This window comes from Mugil cephalus, chromosome 19, assembly GCF_022458985.1.
Source record: "Mugil cephalus isolate CIBA_MC_2020 chromosome 19, CIBA_Mcephalus_1.1, whole genome shotgun sequence".
NCBI classification, from domain to species: Eukaryota; Metazoa; Chordata; class Actinopteri; order Mugiliformes; family Mugilidae; genus Mugil; species Mugil cephalus.
Window position 1 is genome coordinate 3,691,357 of NC_061788.1, and position 21,598 is coordinate 3,712,954.

The 21,598-nt window shown below is 43.3% G+C and overlaps 1 protein-coding gene and 1 non-coding gene across 2 annotated transcripts; both read left to right on the plus strand.

Moving 5' to 3' along the window:
• Positions 1 to 1,807: 1,807 nt before the first annotated feature.
• On the plus strand, positions 1,808 to 20,166 carry jmy (junction mediating and regulatory protein, p53 cofactor). Its single transcript, XM_047570763.1, has 10 exons — positions 1,808 to 4,070; positions 10,453 to 10,626; positions 16,670 to 16,820; positions 17,054 to 17,223; positions 17,814 to 17,979; positions 18,054 to 18,247; positions 18,335 to 18,409; positions 18,858 to 18,950; positions 19,154 to 19,727; positions 19,823 to 20,166. Exons 1-10 carry the CDS (start codon positions 3,192 to 3,194, stop codon positions 20,131 to 20,133), a joined length of 2,787 nt encoding a protein of 928 aa, XP_047426719.1. The 5' UTR covers positions 1,808 to 3,191; the 3' UTR covers positions 20,134 to 20,166.
• On the plus strand, positions 5,732 to 5,813 carry trnal-aag. Its single transcript has one exon. It is a non-coding gene; the product is annotated as a tRNA-Leu (tRNA).
• Positions 20,167 to 21,598: the final 1,432 nt, after the last annotated feature.

Consider the following 21,598-nt stretch of genomic DNA (forward strand, 5'->3'; position numbering starts at 1 on the left):
GTAGTTCTGAATACAAACATGGCTCCATCTAGTGGACAGTTGAAATCCTTCTTGCAGTCAGTTTTATTGATTAGTGCTTGTACATAAAGGTTTATCAGCCCCAAACTGCAGCTCCAACTTACAAGTATGGACAACATGTCCCCAGTTTTTTCAGCATTAGCCAAACTGATGCTATTTTCATGCGGATATGGGTGGCGCCATCTTGCAAACTTGTCTCACTTTATGGAGTGGTTGTCATGGTAACTGGTAGTGCCATTATGCCACATCCTGTTATATATTGTCAAATAACTAAAACAAATCCAAAGAACTGACATTTCAACATTGACATTATGTTTAATACCTAAAATTACAGAAAACATCCTTTATTTAGTTTGGCCAAAGTCCTGCCTTAAGAGTTATACTTCAGCCAGCCACCAGGGGAGCTCTAGTTCCCGTGGCTTCACTGTAGAGGAGCTGTACATCTTTACAGTCTATATTGTATGTTAATGTCAGCATCTACAGTTTAACATGTAAACGAGTTGGTTATCCTCAGCTATAGACTGTGTCATACTAAACGTACCAGCTATAAATATCTGCAATCAGACATTTGTAGAGGTTACTGTTTTGTAATGCGAGTATTTTCTTACTTCTGTTTTTATTGCAACTAAATGCAACATCTGTCCTTATAAAATCTTTTATATAAGTTCTAACTTTCATACACATAACATAATGCTTTAATTTATCCCACAGCTTCAAGAAAAAGCCAAAGAAAATGATCTATGCTGTTTTTTTATTATAAATTTTAAAGTAGGACTGTCTTCCTTAGTTTAAGCCATTAATGGTGTTTCTCTTAATTTTACAAGAGCAGCATAATTTATGTCTGGTTAAAGTCTAGTAGACTGGGCTTAAAAAATGTCAGTTTCACAGATTATCCTGAGACATGGTGAGTGCAGTAATTTCCATATCATCAGTGAAAACAATCAGTGAAACCATGACGTATTTGTGTGTGTTTTTTAAATCCTGTAGGTCCGAGGGGAGTTTTGATTTCCTGTGTTTATTCAGCTGAAATACACAGTGGCATGGAAATACTAGGACTTACTACTGGCACAGTTTTCAAATAATGCACGACCTTCACCCACTGAATGGTATTTAAATCTGTCTTCAACAGGCTTTCATTAAACCAGAGGCCCAAACCAAAGGCAGGAAACACATTTTTGTTAATCTTTTTTTATTTATTTATTTATTTTTTAGTTTTACCACAGAGAAAAGTTTAAGAATATAAGAATAATTAATATATTTGATCAAGATATTTGTTGAAATATAAAAATATGGGAGAAAAGCATAAATACATCTAGATATATCACTGGTTTTATTATATTTATTTCTAGTTTAAATGTCGACAGTTCCAATAAAACTGTAAATTAACTTTTGGCACTTTTATTAAACCTTTTTACTGAAAACCATTAACAGACACTTCCTACCTTCTATGAAGTTGCATTTAAATTTAATTTGTGAATTTAGGCTCTATTGTTTTTTACATTTACAGTTTTTTTTTTTTTAATTGTTAAAGCCGACTTAAGCATATTTTTCTTAGTTTGCATCTTTTTAAATATGAATTTTTAAACAACAACAAATAAACGCCTTGATACAGCAGTGAATAAAAACGACATAAACAAAAACATAAATTAATTTTTTTTTAAATCTTAAATTTTTTTATTAAATGGCGACGAAATAAAAATGCTAAACATATTTGTAATTAGTATTTTATTTCATTATTATTTATTTATTTATTCAAATTAAAACAAATACAAATAAAATAGGATTAACGTCATCTGGTGTTTTGTTTTTTATAAAATATATTTCGTCCCACTCGGTCCTCCATACACCAACCGGGCCTCAGCACGTTCTACGTGCTTGCGTCATGGATGTACCCACGTGCAGATGTTTACGCTCCTCGTGCACGACAGGAACAGAGAGAAAGAGACAGAGAGAAAGAAAACGAAGCAGACTCACAAACACATGTTTAAATTAGTTATATACAAACATTTAGAAACAGAACCCCAATTTACGTGGATCTGTTTCTTGTCTCTGTGCGGTTTTTTTAGGCTTAATAAGATCTTAAAGGAAAGGGATCGTTATGGTGCTTTCAGGGTTCATAGGACAAAAAACTGTCTACGTCTAAAAGTTGCTGCGTGGATGAAAGGACGTCAAAAATTCCAAAGAGAAGTCGTTGTTTTAATCATTTTCTCATAACTCAAAAGCAAATAAAAGCTGACTTACTAAAAGATTGGTTAAAACAAAAGTAGCGGATACGAAAAATAGATGGTACACGTCTGTAAACTGGTAAATTGGTTGAAGGTTCTCCAAAACCAGACTTTGTGGCGTTTTTTAGACACCAGAACAAGATAAATCCACTTGTGCTGGTCTTACATTTAATTAACTGAAAGTTGCAGATACTACAGTGATTTATTCTGTAAATTCGTGCGTCTGATTATACGTCTTGTTTTCATTTATATGTATTTCATACTTGTTCTGCTATTAAAAAGTTTGAAATAGTCTTAAATTTAATTCTGCTAAAGCTAAAAAAACAAACAATGTACTTAACGAAAGAATCAGAAATGTGTTTAAATCACTTAGTCTCTTATTTCCTATTTTCATCATGGAGCGTGAATGCAGCACCAGAGAAAAAAAGGGGGGTCTGGGGTCGCGCGAGTTAAATCCCTCCCCGGATTTGACACACGCGCACGCACCTTGTGCTTGTAAACACAAGAGGCTCACACTCACACGTGACACCCGGAGCCGCGCGACCGATCGCATTGTCTAAGAAAAAAAAACGGACAAAAGAACGCGACGCATCGCCACGGAGCGCGAGCAGGTGAGCGGCCAGGTGTCATGGCAACAACGGACGTTGTCCGGTCCGCAGCGAGTCCGGTTACACCGTGATGTCCGAGCAACCTCCGGCCACCGGAACCTCTTCATGTCCCGGATCCCGAAACCCGAAACCGTGTCTCGGGACGACGCAGTCTTTGTTTCAGCCTCTAATTTCCAGCGAGTTCCCGTCGATATTTAGCTAAATTAGCCGTTAACTAGCTGTAGCATTTTAGCTTCGACACCAGAAGACGTTTTTTTATTTTTCTATATTTATTTATTTTATTTTATTTTTTTATTTTATTTTGTTCGTGGTTAATCTACGTGTTTACTGGCTGGATGAGATGTCATTCACCATGGAGGATAACTTGGAGTCCGGGTGGGTGTCCGTCCGGCCCAAAGTCTTCGACGAGAAGGAGCGACACAAATTCGTCTTCATCGTGGCCTGGAACGACGTCGAGGGAAAGTTCGCCATAACCTGCCACAACAGAACCGTGCAGAGACGGAGCGCCGCGCTGGACCTCGACTGGAGCCCCCCCCGCGACGCTGCACTTCCTGCCCCGGCGGCGGCGGCTAAAAAACAACCCTCAAAAAGTCCCGTCACGTCGAAGAAGAAAGTAAAACCTCACTCGGACCCCAAAGGCAAAAACACAACAAATAATAATAATACTACTACTACTACCACCGCTGGAGACTGCACGGGTTCGAAAGTGGGTAAGACGTTCGCGAGTCCCGCATCGGGCTCCTGGGACATCCTGACAGCTAAGGTGTTGGACATCGAGATCCTGGACCCCCTGGACGCCCCCCTGTCTCCTCCGGATGACGCGGACGGAGACGGCAGCCCCGGACCCCGCGAAGACTTCAGCTGGGCCGGGCTGTTCTCCTTCCAGGACCTGCGGGCCGCGCACCTCCAGCTGTGCGCCGTCAACTCCGACCTGGAGCCGTGCTTGCCCCCCTTCCCGGAGGACCAGGCCGGCGTGTGGACGGTGCTTTTCGGGGTGTCGCCGCAGTCGCAGTCGCAGCCGCAGCGGGACACGGACGCCCTGTGCTACCAGCTGCAGGTGTACCTGGGTCACGCCCTGGACACCTGCGGCTGGAAGATCCTGTCACAGGTGCTCTTCTCCGAGAGCGACGACGCGGAGGAGTATTACGAGAGCCTGGGGGAGCTGAGGCAGAAAGGCTACGAGGATGCTCTGGAGAGGGCCAAAAGACGCATGCAAGAGGTGAAATAAACACTTTATTATTATTATTATATGAAGTTTTTTAATTGCTGATGTTGTGGCTTTCTCTTTAATCTCACCCCTTACAATTTCACAGGAATGCTGTTTTTTTTTTTTTTTAGCAGGACAACCGCAGACATGGTGCATGTTCTCTTTTTTTTTTTTTTGGAACATAATTGTGCCCCATGCTCTCTGCTTATTCTCCTCCTCCTCTTCCTTTGTCCACCCCCACCTACCCCCTCCACCCTCCTCCTCTGTGATCTACCATCTGTTGCTTCACGTTCACAGGCCAGTAACATGATCTGCTCTGGCCAGACACCTCACTCCAGTTGGCTGAGCGACATTCGAAAAGAAAAAGGGAGTTGCACGAAACAGGGGTGGGGGGGGGGAGAACAAATGGAGGTGGAGTTAGCGCAAATGATGTGTCACTACAGCTGTTGAGGTTGTTTCGTGCTTTTTATCCAAAGGCAGCTGAGGGTGTATATTTAGCCCCGAAACGAAAGGGTCTGCAGTTCCACATGTTTTGTTACCTTTTGTTGTTGGAGTAGATACGAGTTGTTCGGGGCTAAATATAGGAGGAGACGATGCCTCGGGCCGAATATTTCACCTCGTCTCTTGTTTTGTTCAGCTCATTCAAGCATGAATAACTTGCTAAGGGCTTTTGCACAACCGCGAACACCTTGTTCAGTGGCTGAATATCTCCTGTTTATGTGTAACTCTTCCGGGACAAACCTACACACACCGCAGATAATTTAACATCTTAGCATTTAATCTGTTCATGATTTTGTCTATAAAATGTCAGATAATGCTAAAAAAAGATGATTTCCTGACTTCCAAACCAGATTTGTTTTGTTTTTTGAAGCGAATGACTGAAATGACTGTTCAGTTTATCAGAAGAGTTTCAGGTGAATCATTTACAGGTGTTCACTAATTATAGTGTTGCAGGACTAGACGCTGTAGCTTAAATATGTAGCCTGCGCAGGAGTCATTTATACTTGTGCCTCATCAGTCTGACTCGCTCTGTAACTACGCCTCCAAAACACTAGTCGGCGCTGTGTCGGTTTAATTTCTGTTTCTATTTCCTGTTTCTCTTTCAACAATGGAGGCTGAAACTTCATTGATCCAACTTTCTTTACTGATGCAAAACAATCAATTTCAAAGCGTTGGTATCCGTGTTAGCGCCGTAGCCCCTTCGTAAACTTAACGCAGGAACATCAAACTGTGTGTTGAGGCTAAAACTGAGCGTTGGCTTAGTGCATCACGTCTCAAGAAAAAGTTTTGTTTACATTCATTGTTCCTGATCAACAAACAGGCATGTGGTGTGTGTGACCTTGAGGTCCAAGACTGTGACAAGATGATCGAATTATTTCCTTCCTCATTTAAAGAGATGATGCATCAGTGTTTACCTCCCTGTCCACTTCTTAGTATAACTAGTTTGAGTTAGTGCAGCCTTTACATCCAAGCTCAGTCGTCAAAGGTTGCAGCACCACGCTGAGATAGTGTCAACAACAACAACAGAGGTAATATTTACTCAGTTTTATGGGATTTTTGTCCGTTTTCCTCGTCTCAGTGGATTGAAGTTCATTCATAATAAACCTTTTACCCTAAGAAGTATAATCAACACAGGGTCACGAGGAATGTAGTAAAATAAGATGCGGGTATGTGGTAGCGTGGCCGAGCGGTCTAAGGCGCTGGATTAAGGCTCCAGTCTCTTCGGGGGCGTGGGTTCGAATCCCACCGCTGCCAGGCTGTTTTTGTGTTTAAATGAGTGGCTGCTACAAAATCACCAACAATCTCTTACTCTCCCTGTTAATATATAACGATTACCTCAATATTTCCTTATTCATTCAAGCACAAATAACTCACTAAGGGCTTTGCACAACCTCTCCTATTTATGTGCGACTCTTCCTGTCACAAACCACACCACAGATAATTGAACAGCTATTTTCACCATCTTCTAATCTTAGCCTTTAATCTGTTTCCAGTTTCGTCTATAAAATGTCAGATAATGCTAAAAAAAAAAAAAAAAAGATGCGAAAAATCACCCTGTTAATATATATATAACGATTAACTGAATATTTCAAAGTGTCGCTTATCAAGTTGATGAATTTCATCGACAGTTACCAGCTCGTACGGGTTTGTTTGGTCTGTGCAAACGTGTCTTTATCACGTCTTTGAAAGCAAAGATACCATCTCAACCTAAAGACCCTCGTTCTTGAAGATAACGAGCCCACATATGCTGGAGGCTTGACTTGTGGTAAAAATAGCGCCCGTGCAGCCGGTCGATCATTGACCAAACACTCTTTTCCCTTTTTTTTCCCCCTCATCTGTTGGTTGTTGAGCTTCATCGCGCTAACGGCTTGTCTAAAGTCAACCTGACACGTTGTGAGATAATAGTTAAATTTGAATGGCTTATCTGGGATTTTTGTTTGTCGTTCTCTGGGTGGGGGATAATGTAATGCTTGTAAGAAGTGATGAAACATTATCTTGGATTGTAATGCAGAGGATAAAGTTACAGAGTTTGGCGTGAAATTAGAGGAAGCAAATATGAAATAAAGTGGGCGAGTGCACGTATCTGTAACCACGATAATCCAGGATTTGAACACTGAACCATTGAATCTGGAAGTTGATTGTTCAGATCAGAGAACCACATCAAGAGAAGAGAAAAGGAAGAGATGAAAGTAAACATAAGATCAAAGTTTAAAGAGGCACTTCCTGTTTCTATCTTCATCGTTGCACATACACAGACATTTTTACCACGATATGGTCATTGAACCAGAGACTAACTAATAGTAGCTCATCCTAGCTTCATACCCTCCCAGCCAAGAGGACCTCTTTCTAGCCCCCCTAGCTAACAGTGGCTCTTTCTAGCCCCCTAGCTAACAGTGGCTCTTTCTAGCCCCCCTAGCTAACGGCGGCTCTTCATAGCTTCCCAGCAAATAGTAGCTCTTCCTAGCTACATAGCCTCTCAGCTAACAGTAGTTCTTCCTAACTTCCCAGTTAACAGTCGCTCTTCCTAGCCTCCCAGCTAATAGTAGCTCTTCCTAGCTACCTAGCTTCCCAGCTAATTGTAGCTCTTCCTAGCTACATAGCCTCCCAGCTAACAGTAGCTCTTCCTGGCCTCCCAGCTAATAGTAGCTCTTGTTGGTCTCCCAGCTAACAGTAGCTCTTTTTGGTCTCCCAGCTAATTGTAGCTCTTCCTAGCTACATAGCCTCTCAGCTAACAGTAGCTCTCCCTAACTTCCCAGTTAATAGTAGCTCTTCTTGGTCTCTCAGCTAACAGTAGCTCTTACTAGCTACATAGCCTCCCAGCTAACAGTAGCCTCTAATATTTCTAATTTTAAATAATGAACACTGCCACCTGCTGGTATGAAGAGTTACTTCCTGTTACTCAGAACGTACGTATGCGTCTTAGCGACATTTTCAAGTGCAACTCCCTCGTCTGCTGACAGTTCTTGGACGTTAGTTTGTCGTGTCCTGGACTTGGTTCCTCAGAAAATGGTTAAGCAGGAAGCAAAGTGCACTAACTGGTTGTTGGTTCTAGTCTTTGTGGTGTGTTTTTGTCCAGACACAGGAGACAACACAGTCTTTGCCTTTGTTGCCAGTATTGTTTGATGTTGATTCGTTGGGTTCAACCCTTTTCGTCTTTGTTTGACAACCAGACAACATTTGATCTCACAGTGGGGAAATCAGTTGTTTACACATAACACATGCATTGACATGTATATTAGGGAGAAGTTTTGGGGCTTAGGTGATTTGCTCAAGGGCACTTCAGCCATGGATGGTTGGTTATTTGAACCAATGTGTAAAATGATTTTTGAGTTCCTCACTGAGTGACTTCACATGACGATGTTGTGTTGACTTCTCTATGTTGTGTGTGCATCATAGTTCATATTCACCACAAATGCAGCTGTGGTATTAATCTGCTTTACGGTCGCGTGACTGTTTGTTTACATCGCACAGTTCCCATGTGGGTATTTATTATGTTGTGTCACTCACTCACATCAGGTTGCACTCAAGTTAATGTGGACACGAAACATGACATAGTCAAATTTAATTGTGGCATGTTTGAACCGAAGCAGTTTATCGCTTTGTTTACTTTCCAAACTATTAGTCACAAATAAGCCAATTAATCTTAAGTTTGGACTCCACCAAAGATGAGTCCTTTGTCTGTCTAAATATTCAGTTTTCTCTCCTTTGAGACTGAAAAACAGCAGATATTATTACAGCTGTTTACTTGTTTGAAATAAAAAAAGGTTTAAATGACTTTAAATTATTAAAATAATCTCTCTAAGCCTGTGAATGAAACGAGCACTAAAGGATTTCTTTTTTTTTTTTTTTAGCAGGTCTGTTGATTCATACTCGTAGGCGGTGCACTCATTTAGCATTTTATGACTCCTGAATTGTATTCACAGTCGAGGCGTGTTCCTCTTGTGTGTGATATCTCAATTAAAAGGCACAGAGGGAAACTACTTGAGCACAAAGAAGCATTAGTCCTGATGACAGAGCTGAAGAAGATACACTTCGGCTCATATCATCACCAGGGAGGTCCTGTAATTACAAACTAAGCACAGGAGGAAATGTACTTTTTCATTATCTTTTTGATTTTCAGCAAGGTTAAATCATGCATACATGTCTGTAATTTATTTATTTATTTATATATAACATACTCTAAATAGCACGAGGAACATGCTAATCTTTTCCCAGATTTTCTGTATGTAATATAATGAACAGTAACTCAGTAGGATAAATATGAGGATGTTTTTAAATAATAATTGCCGCAAGTAACGACTTTTTCCAACCGATTAATCCTCGATTTAAAAATAAGAAGAATAATTAATATGAAGTTAATCATCAGCTGCGACAACGACAAGCGTCAGATTCTTCAGACACTTGGAAACATTTGACATGTTTTACTTCTAAATCACCTTAAAGACAATTATCAGAGTAGCTGCACACACAATTTTGCAGATTGACTAATCAACTAATTGTTTCAGCTCTAATTAAGACAAGTAATCCTCTTGACCGTGAAGTGCAAATGCTGCACTTTTCTCTTGTTTTCTTGCGCCCGACAACACAGATTTGATGAAGTAAAATAATAATAAAACATTGCAAACAAAGCTTGTTCACGTCCTTAAAATAAAAGTAAAAAAACATTGTGATGGTGTCAGTGCTCTGATATTCTCCCGTCTAGACAGTTTAAATCTTAAGTGCCTAGCTCGTGCCCGGGTAGCGACTGGAGCTAAGGGGTTGGGGGGGGGGGGGGGGGGGGGGCAGTGGTTACCAGGGCGACACAGAGCCAAGGTAAACAGTAGGAGCAGTGTTGGGGCTGAATCGTGTAGTGTCTTCATACGAGTCGGGGAAAAAAGCAGCGCCCGAGTTAATATAAGAGTCTCTATTCATATCTGTGGCAGCGCTCGGAGAGAGAAGAGCACTTTATTCACGTCTTCGGTTTGGGTGGCGTCGTTCATTTTCGACATTATCTGAGGGCCAGACGTGAAGAGGAGAAGTATTGTTGCCGTGTGAATCGGAGGCTGCTGGTTTCTGATGAATTGTGTGTGTTTTCTTTGAACAATGGCTGTTTTTTAATGGCCTTTTATCTCGGCAACAATGAGCAGTTCTGTTGTGGATGGTTGGACATATGGTACGAATCAGCAACAGTTGGGGCCTATTTATTCTGCTTGTACGACACTCACAATGTACATACACACAATGTATTTTATGGTATCATTCCTCACCACAAAGTTAAACATGCACACTCTGTGTGCTGCATTTCATTTCCTTGTTTGAGTTTTTTAAAAGACCACAAACTAACCTGAAAATGATTCCTAGTGGTCTCAAGGAAACACTAAAATGAATGAGTTACGTTAATTAGTTAGTTAATTAAAAAGCTAAATGTCTGCACATTGAACCCTCCCATAGTTTCATTGCTGATTAAACTTTATCTGATTATCAATTAATTGTTTAATCTAAAACACAACAAAAAAGCCAGTTAACAAATACATAAAACATAAACATTTGTTATGCATTTTTAAAGATTTGGGTGAAACTGTAGCGTTAATAGTTGGTTATTAATGGATTTCCCAGACTCGGTTACGCAAGTAATCCCAACGCAAATGTTTAAACAAGCAGAACGTGAATGATATTTTTAATTTATGCACGGAAGTAGCTCTGGTCATATTTGAAAAGGAAAATACTGTTAACGCTCCAGGTACCAGGAACTTGGTCATGGATGATGTTTTCCTTGAGGTAAAATGTTTGAGGAACTTCCTTTAAAGTTCAGACGATTGAAACTGGAAACCAGGAAGTATTTCTGGAGGTTTTTGTCTCCAGTCTCCAGCCTCATATTTATTTATTTATTTATTTATTTGTTTGTTTGTCCCAGGTGTTGGACAAGCACAGAGCCATGGACAGCATGGTGGAGCTGCTGCAGGTGTACCCGGAGGAGGACGAGGCGTACGGGGACCTGCTGGAGGCCACCACCCAGCTCTACCACTACCTGCTGCAGCCCTTCAGGGACATGAGGGAGCTGGCTATGTTGCGGCGGCAGCAGATTAAGGTAACGCACACGAGACACACACACACAGATACAAATACCATCTGGTTTTTTTTTTTTTAGGGGCTTGATTTAAGCAGGTTTAGACCTCGACGTAGCTCTGTCCTGGAGCACATTATTTTAAAGGTGTGCCAGGACGCCTGTCTACTATAGTTACATCGTGTTTGTGCTTTTGGAAATGCAGTGCAATCGTAAATGTCCTCCACTGAGCCTCCTAAGCCCATTAGCATTAGCTTAGGCCGTGTGTAGCAGTGGTGGTGGTAGTAGTAAGGGTGGTGGTGGTGTAGTAGCCGGTCTGTTCTATGCTTCAGCTTTACATCTGGGGGCAGAGGATCAGCCAGAGAGGCTCCCCCCCCCCCATCCTGCCCAGAGCAGCTTAACAACCAGCATAAGTATTATTACAGCAACCACTAAACCACTCAGTAATTCTGCAGCTTCAGCACACACTCTTCTGTTTTCCACACTCCACCATTTTTTTTTTTTTTCTCCGCTCTCCATCTTTGTTGCTTTTTCTTCATTAGAGGCTTGAAAAGGGAAGTAATTCCGCCGGCTAATCTCTACTGTCTCCTGTCTCTCACACTCAGTGTTGACACATTGCCCGGTTCAGTCGATAGGTCAGAGTCCTACTTGCATCTTGTGCACTTGTTCAACAGCCCGTATAGAGTAAGACGCGTACTTTGGCTTTAGGTTGGGTCCTATAGGTGTTTTTTTTTGTTATTGTAGGTGTTTCTGAAAACCTGAAACCATAAAGTTCTGGACATTTTTGCAAGAACACAAGTAATAAAAAATGCAAACCTTTACTGATCCGTTCAGTAGGAAAACATTAGCTCACGATAACCACGTAAACGCATGATCTGGTTGGAATAAATCCACTGTTTCTGAGCATGTTTGCCCCGCGTGGGGTAAAAATCAGGTGAGGAGTTTCCAGAAAAACAAGCAGTTGTTCAAACAAGTGAAAATAAGTCCACGTGGACAGAAACCTTCGAAACCTCATCTTTTTCTTATGAACAGAGAATTTCCAACAAATGAAACTCAACACAGGAGACAGAGCAATGTTGTTCACGTTTAAAAAAAAAAAAAAAAAAAGGACTGAAGAGACATTGTCCATTTAAATAGCTTTTACTCTTTGAAGCCTCTCCTCTTTTTTTTTTTTTTTTTTTATTCTATAGTTGGTTGAAACCTACAAAGCTCCAGACAAAGTAAATAAGTCACATTATTATCGTGTCGTGTCTGTTCAGATTTGAGTTATGACTTGTTGATAAGAGTTTCAGCTGAACAGTTTATAGACTGTGTCTATAGTTTACTGCTGTGTTACTGAACCTTTATGTGCCTTTATTCACACCTGCCAGAGTTTAAACCTCAGCTGCGTTTTACTAAACTAAGATTACTGACAGGTACAGCTATGAAATAAATAGCTTTAGCAGAAAGAAGTGTACAAAGAAGTTTGTTTTTCCCCTATATATACATTTCACATGGCTTTGATTTTGTGCAGCTCCTCTCTGTCGTCACACTTTTTTTTTTTTTTCGGTCCGGACGACGCTCGGTCATGTTTTGGATCTGGCTCAACTTTCATCATGTAAACAGTTTTTTTGTCGTCCCCCCGTCTCAGTCAGACTCGGTCTGTGTCGTCCACATCGTGCTCATCCTCACGCGTTGTGTGGCGCTAACCGACGCGAATGACTGCGGCCGTGTTTATGAGCGTGTTTATGAGTCTTGCGTTATGATGGTATTTGGGTTCTAGGGCGGGTGCTGATCTAAATTAAGGACTTTCACTGGAATCGCTACGATGTATGTCGCACTTTCTCAAAGTCTGGTTGTGTTACGTCGACACAAGAGAACAAATTATATGCAAAACATATGAAATGAACATAATGTTTAATTAGCTATTTATTCGTAACCTGTTGAATAGTTGGAAAACATTTAGGTCTTTCTGTTTTATTTATTTTGACAATAACAAAAATGTAGATAAACTGATATATTTGCAGATTATTTGACCATTTAATCATTTTTGCTGTGAATTGTCAGAAATTGGATGAAGCGTATTCAACTTGCCACAGTCGACACATTTAAATCTCGGTCAAATTGAAAACGTTCGACTGGGATTAAACTGCGACTGTTTGGTGTGTTTTTGCTCAGAAAATAGTTGTAAACCATTAATGCAGATGAGCTAATCCTTTAAGCTGCATCACCAGCCTCATCTCCTGAGCGAAGTCGTTTTTTTCCGAAGGAGGAATCTGTAGTTGTTAAATAAAATGTGGGAAACCTTTCCAAGTTTGTGTAGACGACTGCACTGATAAAAGTATAGAAATGTGGGGCTTAAAAACAGGTAAAGGAGGCTTATAAGAGAGTCAAATATAAACTACACACCGCAAGCTTCTTTATGCATTACATACTAATATCTTTAGCTGTGTATGTCCACCTCCGTACTTTATTTTTTTGGCATAAAAAAGTGAAAAGGTTAGTTTTATTTGGCGAAGACGAGCTTTAGCCCGAAGACTTTTTCAATTCTGCTTCTTCCCGACATGTTTTATAGATCTGATATATCGCTCTGAGAGTCTGAACTCTCTAGGAAGCCGGCGTTTCCCAGCTCCACCACCTGCAGCCCCTCAGGGCGACGCAACGGCTGAAAAACAAAGCAGGTGGAGTTGGTTCCTGTCAAAAAAAAAAAAAAAAAAAAAAGAAGGAAATGAGGGAGCGGTGATTCAGTGGGGGATTCCATACTTTCTTCATTGTGTGGAGGGACAGAGGGGGAGCGGTGTGAATTAGCAGCAATGTAGGAGACGGTTATTTCCATACAGTTTGCATCCTCCTTGGTGCTGGGGGGGGGGGGGGGGGGGGGGGGGTGTTACCCCGAGCTAGCTCACCTGGAGGGTTGTAACGAGCTACAATTAAGGGTTAAGCTTCGTTTGGATGCAGCGATTGTTTGGATCCTGAATCAAATATCCATCTTCTATGAGATTATTTAGCTTTGATTATTGTTATTGCGTATAGATCTGTGCTTTAGCAAATCAGTGAATGAAAGAGCAGGTAGTTTGGTGAATGGTGCATTGTGGGACGGCGCTGTGTGGGTGGGGGGGGTGGGTGATTGGGGGGGGTGTCCTGTTGTGTGGGAGGTCAAAGGTCAGCCGTGAATTAAACATGTGGTTTCGCTGTAACGTCTCTGAGATGCTCGAATCTCCGGTTACCGGTTGTTTCACATCGTCGTCGTCGCCGGTGGCGTCGGTTACCTGGCAACGGTCGTCACGGCGCTCTGTGATACACCTGTCAGGCAAATTTTTTTATACAAATGTGGGAATAGCACATTAGGATAAAATGCAAATGAGGTGATTCTGTGACTTGGATTGAAAGTAAACGATCCTCCTGAATTACTTTATTTACATAAACACACAGAGGAAACGTCTTTTTTTTTTTTTTTTTTAATATACATCTACACGTATAAATCATGAGATCAAAGAATTCTGCATCTTTCAACAAGTAACTGAATTGTGTTAAATGTTTTAATGTTTAGTTGCCGTCGTCTCCTCCTTGTAGGATTGTGTTTCCTCTGATAAAAACCTTGTGTCTTTCCTTTTAATTCCTGTTTTAACCCGATGAGATAAAGTTCCACCGTGACCGCGTCCATGCTGTAATCCCAGCTCTTCACCGCGGGAACTGATGTCACCTCTATTTTCAGACTGACGCCTCTGTGCTTTGTCTCTTCACAGCTGTTGGCCAGAGGTGTTAAGAAAACAGACACATGACTCCCCCTCCCTGAATCTTTAACTTTGGATTCAGGAGGCGTGGTTGAAAAGATTTGCTGATTTGTGGAAACATACTCTCAGACTTGTAGTTTTCTTTTATTTTGCAGGTATTTACAGACTTTGAACATTGGTTTCAAAGTTATTGTAGGTTCTGTTAGTGGCATATATGAATTTCTGATAGAACGGTCACTAGGCAACTTGGATTATGGGTAATGTAGTCGTTGGTATGTATGTTCTAGGTAAAATTCCTTCTCATGTGGAAACAAGGAGGTTAAATCTCCGCTTAATGGACATTTTGCTTTTGGTTTTTCCAAACATAAAACAAATTGGGAAAGAAAGTTTTTAGGTTTTTGGATGTTTGGAATAAGCTTTAATCCGAACTCCATCTATGAAACTTTATACCTGTTCTGATACTTTCTGTATGCAAGTGTCTCAATTAAGTATGTTCTTATGTAACTGATTTATTTGTGGTTTGTTTCTATCTTTTAATAACTGTGGGTCAGATCTCCTTTGGGACTAACCTGCTTAAATCAAGACTAAATAAATAAAATAAAATAAATCCTAGTGTTTCACATATTTCATCCTGAATTTATACAGTTTAAGGTAAAACTTTAACACTTTAGCAAACTTTAAGTGTTTAATTGTGGAACAGTGAAAGCAGGTCTCAGTCAACTTTACTAGAAAAGAGAAAGGAACATTTTTGCCAATTGTGCACGAGACGTTTTCCTGCTTTGCATAAAAACCAGTTCAGCAGACTGTCACTGAATCTGTTAACCCCCCAACCCCCCAAAAATATGCAAAGAGGCGAAACAGCAGATGCTCGCAGACGTCCGTCTGATCCGACTCCAGTTTTTCCAGCCATTTGTTGCTCTGAAGTGTCAAAGGTCGCTCTCCCTCACTCCTGTTTTCAGATGCGTTGGCGTGTTTTCTCGTTAAAAGATGCCTAAACCATAAGATCACGGTTCATTTTTCCAATATTTTCTCCTTCCTCTCATTCTCCTCTTTCTGGTTTTCTGATGTAATCTCTCCTCCCCCACTCGCTCTCAGTTTCACCCCGAGAAAGAAGAGAGGAAAAAAAAAAAAACACACACTCCCTGTTCTCGTCGCTCACGTGCAGACTCACTTAACAACATACACAGCACATAACATACTGTAAGTCAGAGCGTCTGAAGTTTGTTTCTCTCTGAGCACCTACACACATCTGTTTAGCATCAGGAACGTGAATAAACCGCTGCACCGGGGCCGGCGTCGGGAGTTTTTTTAAGCGTATAGTCCGTGTACATTTTGTTCCTCTGCTTCTTGTGAGGGGTTGTGTTTCTGAGTCAACACCAGGACAGGACACCACGTGGCAGCGCTCTCCCCTCCCCTCATTCACATGGCCTGGACACGAGCCGGTGGAAAAATGACCTGGAGTTTAACCCTCCTCCTCCTCCTCCTCCTTCTCCTTCCCCCTCCTTTCCTCAAGTGTGTTTAGATTTCCTTTTAATTTTTTATTTATTGTTCCAGCAGCTTTAGTAGGACACTGGGTTAGTGTCACTGCGAACGTGCACACACACACACACATATAAACGCCGCTTCTCAGCGTTACCACCATCTGCTGTATTTCGCTGGTAGTGCTGAGTGTGGACAAAGAGGCGGCTTTTTTACTGCTCTCTTTCCACCCGTTTTAGTCTAAATACACAAGAGGTTTCGGTTATTTTTAGGCTCGGCGTGACGCTTCCCGTCACTTTTCTGAGAATATCATCATCTCGGATGATGATCCAATACTCTGTGTCCACACCTCCTTTAACCACAGCTTCACATTTCACAACCAACAAAAAACAAAACAAAGGGAACTTGATTTGTTTGAGTTTGGTCTAAGTGGCTCCTTCGGTTCTGAGTGACTGGTGGAGGGCGTCCAGTTGTCTCTGTTGTTGTATTTTAGTGAAACCATGACGTCAATGACGACTGATCTTCACTGACGTAGCACAGGGATGAGTTTCCTCTCTATGAAAATATATATTTGTTCATACACACCATGAATCCACTGCACACAAGAACAAAAACTAAATGTAAACAAACAAATTAATTGTTGCTCTTTCAGTTCTGGTGTGAACGCAGCATTAGCTTGATACCTGGTTCAAAATGTATTTCCTTGTCCACGTGTCGGTAGCTCAGAAGATTCTCCCTCCTACACTTGTTTAAAATCGAGCAGCGTAAATACAAAAGCGAAGACGACACACCACCAAACATAGATGTGTTTCTCTGACGTGTCAAACTCCTGGTCGGTGGCGCCTGATGCCTGTTTTTTCGCCGCCTCCCGTCAGATTTCTCTGGAGACGGAGCGTCTGGGGCCGCGTCGCGTGGACGGCCTGAGGAAAGAGGACGAGGACTGGCAGAAGAAGGCTCACACCGCCGTCCTCTCCATCCAAGACCTGACCGTCAAGTTCTTTGAAACCACGACTCGAGCTCAGAAAGGTAAACCAGGTTATTTCCTCTCCGCAGGATCTTTGATCTTTTGCTCTGAAGGTGCGTTTTAATCCTCAAAACATCTCAGCTATGCTTCTAACAGACGAATCTGTTAATCATTTACTCAAATAATAGACTTCAGACTTTTAAAGTGAGGTCTGAGGCAGGTTTTTAACATTTCTGTCTCTAAAAAAAGACCGACTTTGAGTCCGTCATTATCACCGTGTGTGTGTGTGTTGCAGCGTTGTACGAGCGGATGCGCGCGGACCAGAAGAAGTTTGGGAAGTCCGCGTGGACGGCGGCGGTGGAGCGCATGGAGCGGCTGCAGTACGGCGTCTCCAAAGAAACGCTGCAGCTGATGAGAGCCAAGGAAATCTGCCTGGAGCAGAGGAAGCACGGCCTGAAGGAGGAGGTAGAACCAGAACCACTGAGTCAGGCTTCTATCAGGTGTTGGTTTAAAGTAGGGATTGTCTCGATCCAGGCATTTAGTTTGTTTTAGGTCAAAACTTCTTCTTGTTTAAGAGAAATATACAAGCTCCCGTCTCCACACCACATTAACTGAGACAGACAGATTTATTTATCACAGAGTCCGGTCGACTCTAAGAGAAAAACAAGGAAGACGAGAAAGTTTTGTTTATTTAAGATCGGATCAGCTAGATACTCGATTTTAAATGATTGAGATTGGTGGGGAAAAAAAAAAAAAATGACATTATCTGGACATCCCTCGTTAAAAGTTGGAAGAAGGGAACAAAAATCTGAGATAAGGGCCGAGCTGGGAAAGTGAGCTCATGGCTGCGGCATCCTGTAATGGAGAGAATAACATCCTGCTCTTAAACAGTGGAAGTGAGTCACTGGGAGAGACTCGCAGGTCCGAATGTTTTCTGCACCTTCTCAGCGAGATCGTGAACCCTGACTCAGCGTCAGGCAGAGCTGTGTGATAATTAACGCTGTGCTTTACGGCCCGTGGAAGAGTAACGCCGCTGCCCGGCTGGTGTCTCGTAGATGCAGAGTCTGCAGGGCGGAGAGGACGCCATGCTGCGCCTGGACCAGCTGGAGGCGCTGTACTACGAGCTGCAGCTGCAGCTGTACGACATCCAGGCGGAGGTGCTGCGCTGCGAGGAGCTGCTGCTGAACGCTCAGCTGCAGAGTTTACGCCGGCAGATGACGGGTGAGTTCACTGTCGCTGAGCAGAAATGTGCAAAGAAGTTCAGCTATTTGAAACCGAACGTTCTCCTCTTGCAGAGCGTCAGGATGAGGTGGTGTACTACGACGCCTTCGAGAGCCCCGACGCCATGAAGGGCCTAGAGGACCCGGCCACGCCGCCGCCGTCGCCGCTCAGAGACGAAGAGCTCAGCGTCCTGCAGCAGAGGACGCGGCAGCTGGAGGCGCGACGGGGACGCATCACTGCCAAGAAAGTCTACCTCAAAAACAAGAAGGTGAGACCTTCGTACCTGCAGCCGGATCGGATCAGATCAGATCAGATCAGATCAGATTCATCATCGTGTTTATTTTCTCTTGGGCAGGAAATCTGTATCGTCAATCACAACCAGAAGATCCAACAACGCCAAGGAGACGGCACATCTCTGCTGCTACAACTGGTGAGATTCATCATTGAGCCGCTTCGTTTTCTACGATTCAATACACAGAAAAACACGTCTGTCATTCAGGCAGAAGCACGAGGCTGATAGTTTATGTCTTTAAATTAACTTATGATTCAATCCAACTGAATATCTACAGGAGAAAAGTCAAATTAACTATAGAAATATAGAAAAAAAACTAAATCAGTTGCTACATTGTCTCATTTATGTCCTTTCAAACTCTATTTCCTTTCATTATAATCTTCAGTCATTTTATACTTTTCATTACACTTTTTTTTTGATAAACTCACTCAATGATTTCACCCCGACAGCTGTAACACATCTGTATTTTATATTTACGTACTTCAAAAAAATAAAGATCGACGCTCACTGTTTAAATAAAAAGCTTCTGAATAATGAACGAACCTGGAATCGATCCCGTCCGATTCCACTTGTTGCTTTTAAAAAGGGAGAAGACGACGAAGACGACGAAGCCAAGCAGAACGCCAGAGTGAGTCAGGAGAGACAGAGGACGCTGGACAGACTGCGCAGCATGAGACAGGTGAGAGTTCGTCTCCTTGAGGACACACCTGGTATTTAAAATGTGTCTCCAGCCGGACGTCATGACTTCATGTGAATGTTATGGTTCTGTCCGGACTGGATCTGTTGGGTCTTTAATGTGACCGGGAAGGAATGAGGTCAAACGTGTCCACATGTGGACGCACACCTGCGTTAATGGTTTGTGTGTCTCTCGTCTCGTCTCAGCGTTATCCGGGTCAGGTGACTCTGAAGTCCAGCCGTCTGCGTCTGAGTCAGCCTCCCGGGCGGAGACGAGCGGCTCACCCCCCCAGCACCCAGGCAGCCGGAGTCCAGACCGAGGTCGTCGTCCTCGTCTCCGACCTCCCAGAACTCTCTGCTCCTCCTCCTCCTCCTCCTCCTCCTCCCGACGCCTTCGGCTGCGACAGCGTCTCTCTGCCGCCCGCGGATCTGCAGACTCTCCACTCTTCGCCGCCTCCGTTCCTCTCGCTGCCTCCCCTCTCGACTCCCCCGTCTATTCTCTCATTCGGTGGTGCTCCCCCTCCTCCTCCACCTCCTCCCCCACCTCCTCCTCCCCCTCCTCCTCCACCTCCACCTGTGGAGGACCAGCAGCAGGTTGATGAGGGGGAGAAGGATCCCTCCTCAAACAGCCCGACGCGCCTCCATAAATGCGAGTCCGACTCCCCCTCCTCCCTCCCGCTGGCCCCGTTCTCCCCCCGCTTCTTTGACAGCAGCCAACTCCTGACGGCGAGGAAGAAGCTGAGGAAGACGGCGTCTCTGGACTCGACGCAGTGGAGGAGAGGTGAGGAGGAGGAGTGAACGCTCTCAAATCTCAAATTTCTTTTGATTTTTTTAACGTGAGACTTTAACCGTCCCCGTCTCTCTCTGCGTCCTCAGCGAGCTCCCCCATGGACGAGGTGCTGGCCTCCCTGAAGCGCGGCAGCTTCCACCTGAGGAAGGCGGAGCTGAGGGTCCTGGGGCCCGACCCGGACGACGACGGGGAGAACATCCTGGCCCAGATCCGGCAGGGCGTCCGGCTGAGGAAGGTCCGGACCCGGCCGGAGCAGCAGCGCCCCCCGAAGAGCTTCAGCCACTCGGCGGACGCCCTGACACGCAGCATCCACGAGGCCCTGAGGAGGATCAAGGAGGCGTCCCCGGAGTCCGAGTCCGAGGACGAGGGCCTGCCCTGCGCCGACTGGGAAAACTGATCTGGAATATAATTATTATTTTTTTTTTTTTTTTTTTTTTTGTAAAACTTATCACACGATGAAGAGCCAAAACCAAGAGAGAGAGAGAGACGAGAAGACGACGTCACCTGGGGACACGTCACCTGGAGAAACCTTGGTGCAATTTGAACAAAAACAAACAACAACTTTTTCTTTTTATATCAGATGTTTCTTTTTCATACTCGTGCTGTTTGTAAAGACAGACCACTGATAGTTTTTTTTTTTTTTTTTTTTTTTACATCGTTGCTGCGGCGCCGCCGTCGTCGAGGAAACAACCTCTAACCTCTCATTATGTCGTACTGTAGCTGCCTGTGATGGGTTTGTTTCAGGAGGTGAGTGTTAGGGAGACGCTAAACGTTTTTACATTTTTTTACCGCGCACACTGCAAACGTTCATCATCGGTTTATTTTTTTAAAATAATGTCCCATCGCTGCTGCTGCTTCAGCTTCAGCTTCAGCTTCACGTCCAACAGACGAGGATTTAACAGATTCCACCAACAAATTCATTCAGTTTTATTTAAACAGCGTCAATAATAATATAAACTTGTATCAAGACACTTTACAGAAACGTTAAAGTCGTTTTCAGGTAAAAGATCTTTTTCTAAACAGACAGATGGATCAGCCGTTACATTATGACCACCACAAGAACAGCCCTCATCATCTTCACTCTACTCCTCCTCTTCCTCTACCTACTCTTCTTCCTCCACCTCCTGTTCCTCCTCCTCCTCCTCTTCCTCCTCTTCTTCCTCCACCTCCTCCTCCTCCTCTTACTCCTCCTCCTCCGTTCTTACTCCGTTCTATCTGTTCTCTTCCTCTTCTCTCCTACCCCGTTCCTCTCCTCTTCTCTTCTACTCTTCTTCCTCCACCTCCTTTTCTCTCCTTTTTCTTATGCCACTTATTCCTCCTTAATGCTCCTCAGTCCATGAACGCATCTCTGGTTCATCTCCTTCTTTGGACCATATTTGCCCTCCTCCTCCTCTTCCTCCTCCTCCTCTTCCTCCTCCTCCTCCTTCTTTTCGTTCCTCTCTTCTCCTCTCTCCTCCTTCCTACGGTTTCCCTCCTCTTTCCTCATTTCCACCTCCATCGCCTCATCTCCATCCTCCACTTCCTCCCCATCCTCCTGATTCTAACATCGTCTCTGAGGACAAAACGTTCACCTGCTGCCTCATACATCCATGTCAGTGGTCATAATGTTGTGGCTGATCTAAATACAAACGCATCCGTTCTGATCGTGACCTTTGACCTCCTTCCGCTGGGAGTAAAAGATGTTTATAAAATGAGAGAAAATGATCCATAAATAGTTTTAATCTGCGGCTCAGACGACAGGAAGCTCGTTTCCCAGATGTTTACGTCCTGAGAGGAACTTTTTTTCCTGCTGCGTTTCCATCGTCAACACTGGACACAAACATCAGCTCTTCTACTAACGACGCTGAGGCAGTATTTAAACG

Excerpts from the sequence above, each read along its gene's own strand:
- jmy (XM_047570763.1), top strand. The coding sequence starts at position 3,192 with ATGTCATTCACCATGGAGGATAACTTGGAGTCCGGGTGGGTGTCCGTC. Across the intron at positions 16,821-17,053 it reads CACGACTCGAGCTCAGAAAG|CGTTGTACGAGCGGATGCGC; the intron begins GTAAACCAGGTT and ends TGTGTGTTGCAG. Across the intron at positions 18,410-18,857 it reads CATCTCTGCTGCTACAACTG|GGAGAAGACGACGAAGACGA; the intron begins GTGAGATTCATC and ends GCTTTTAAAAAG.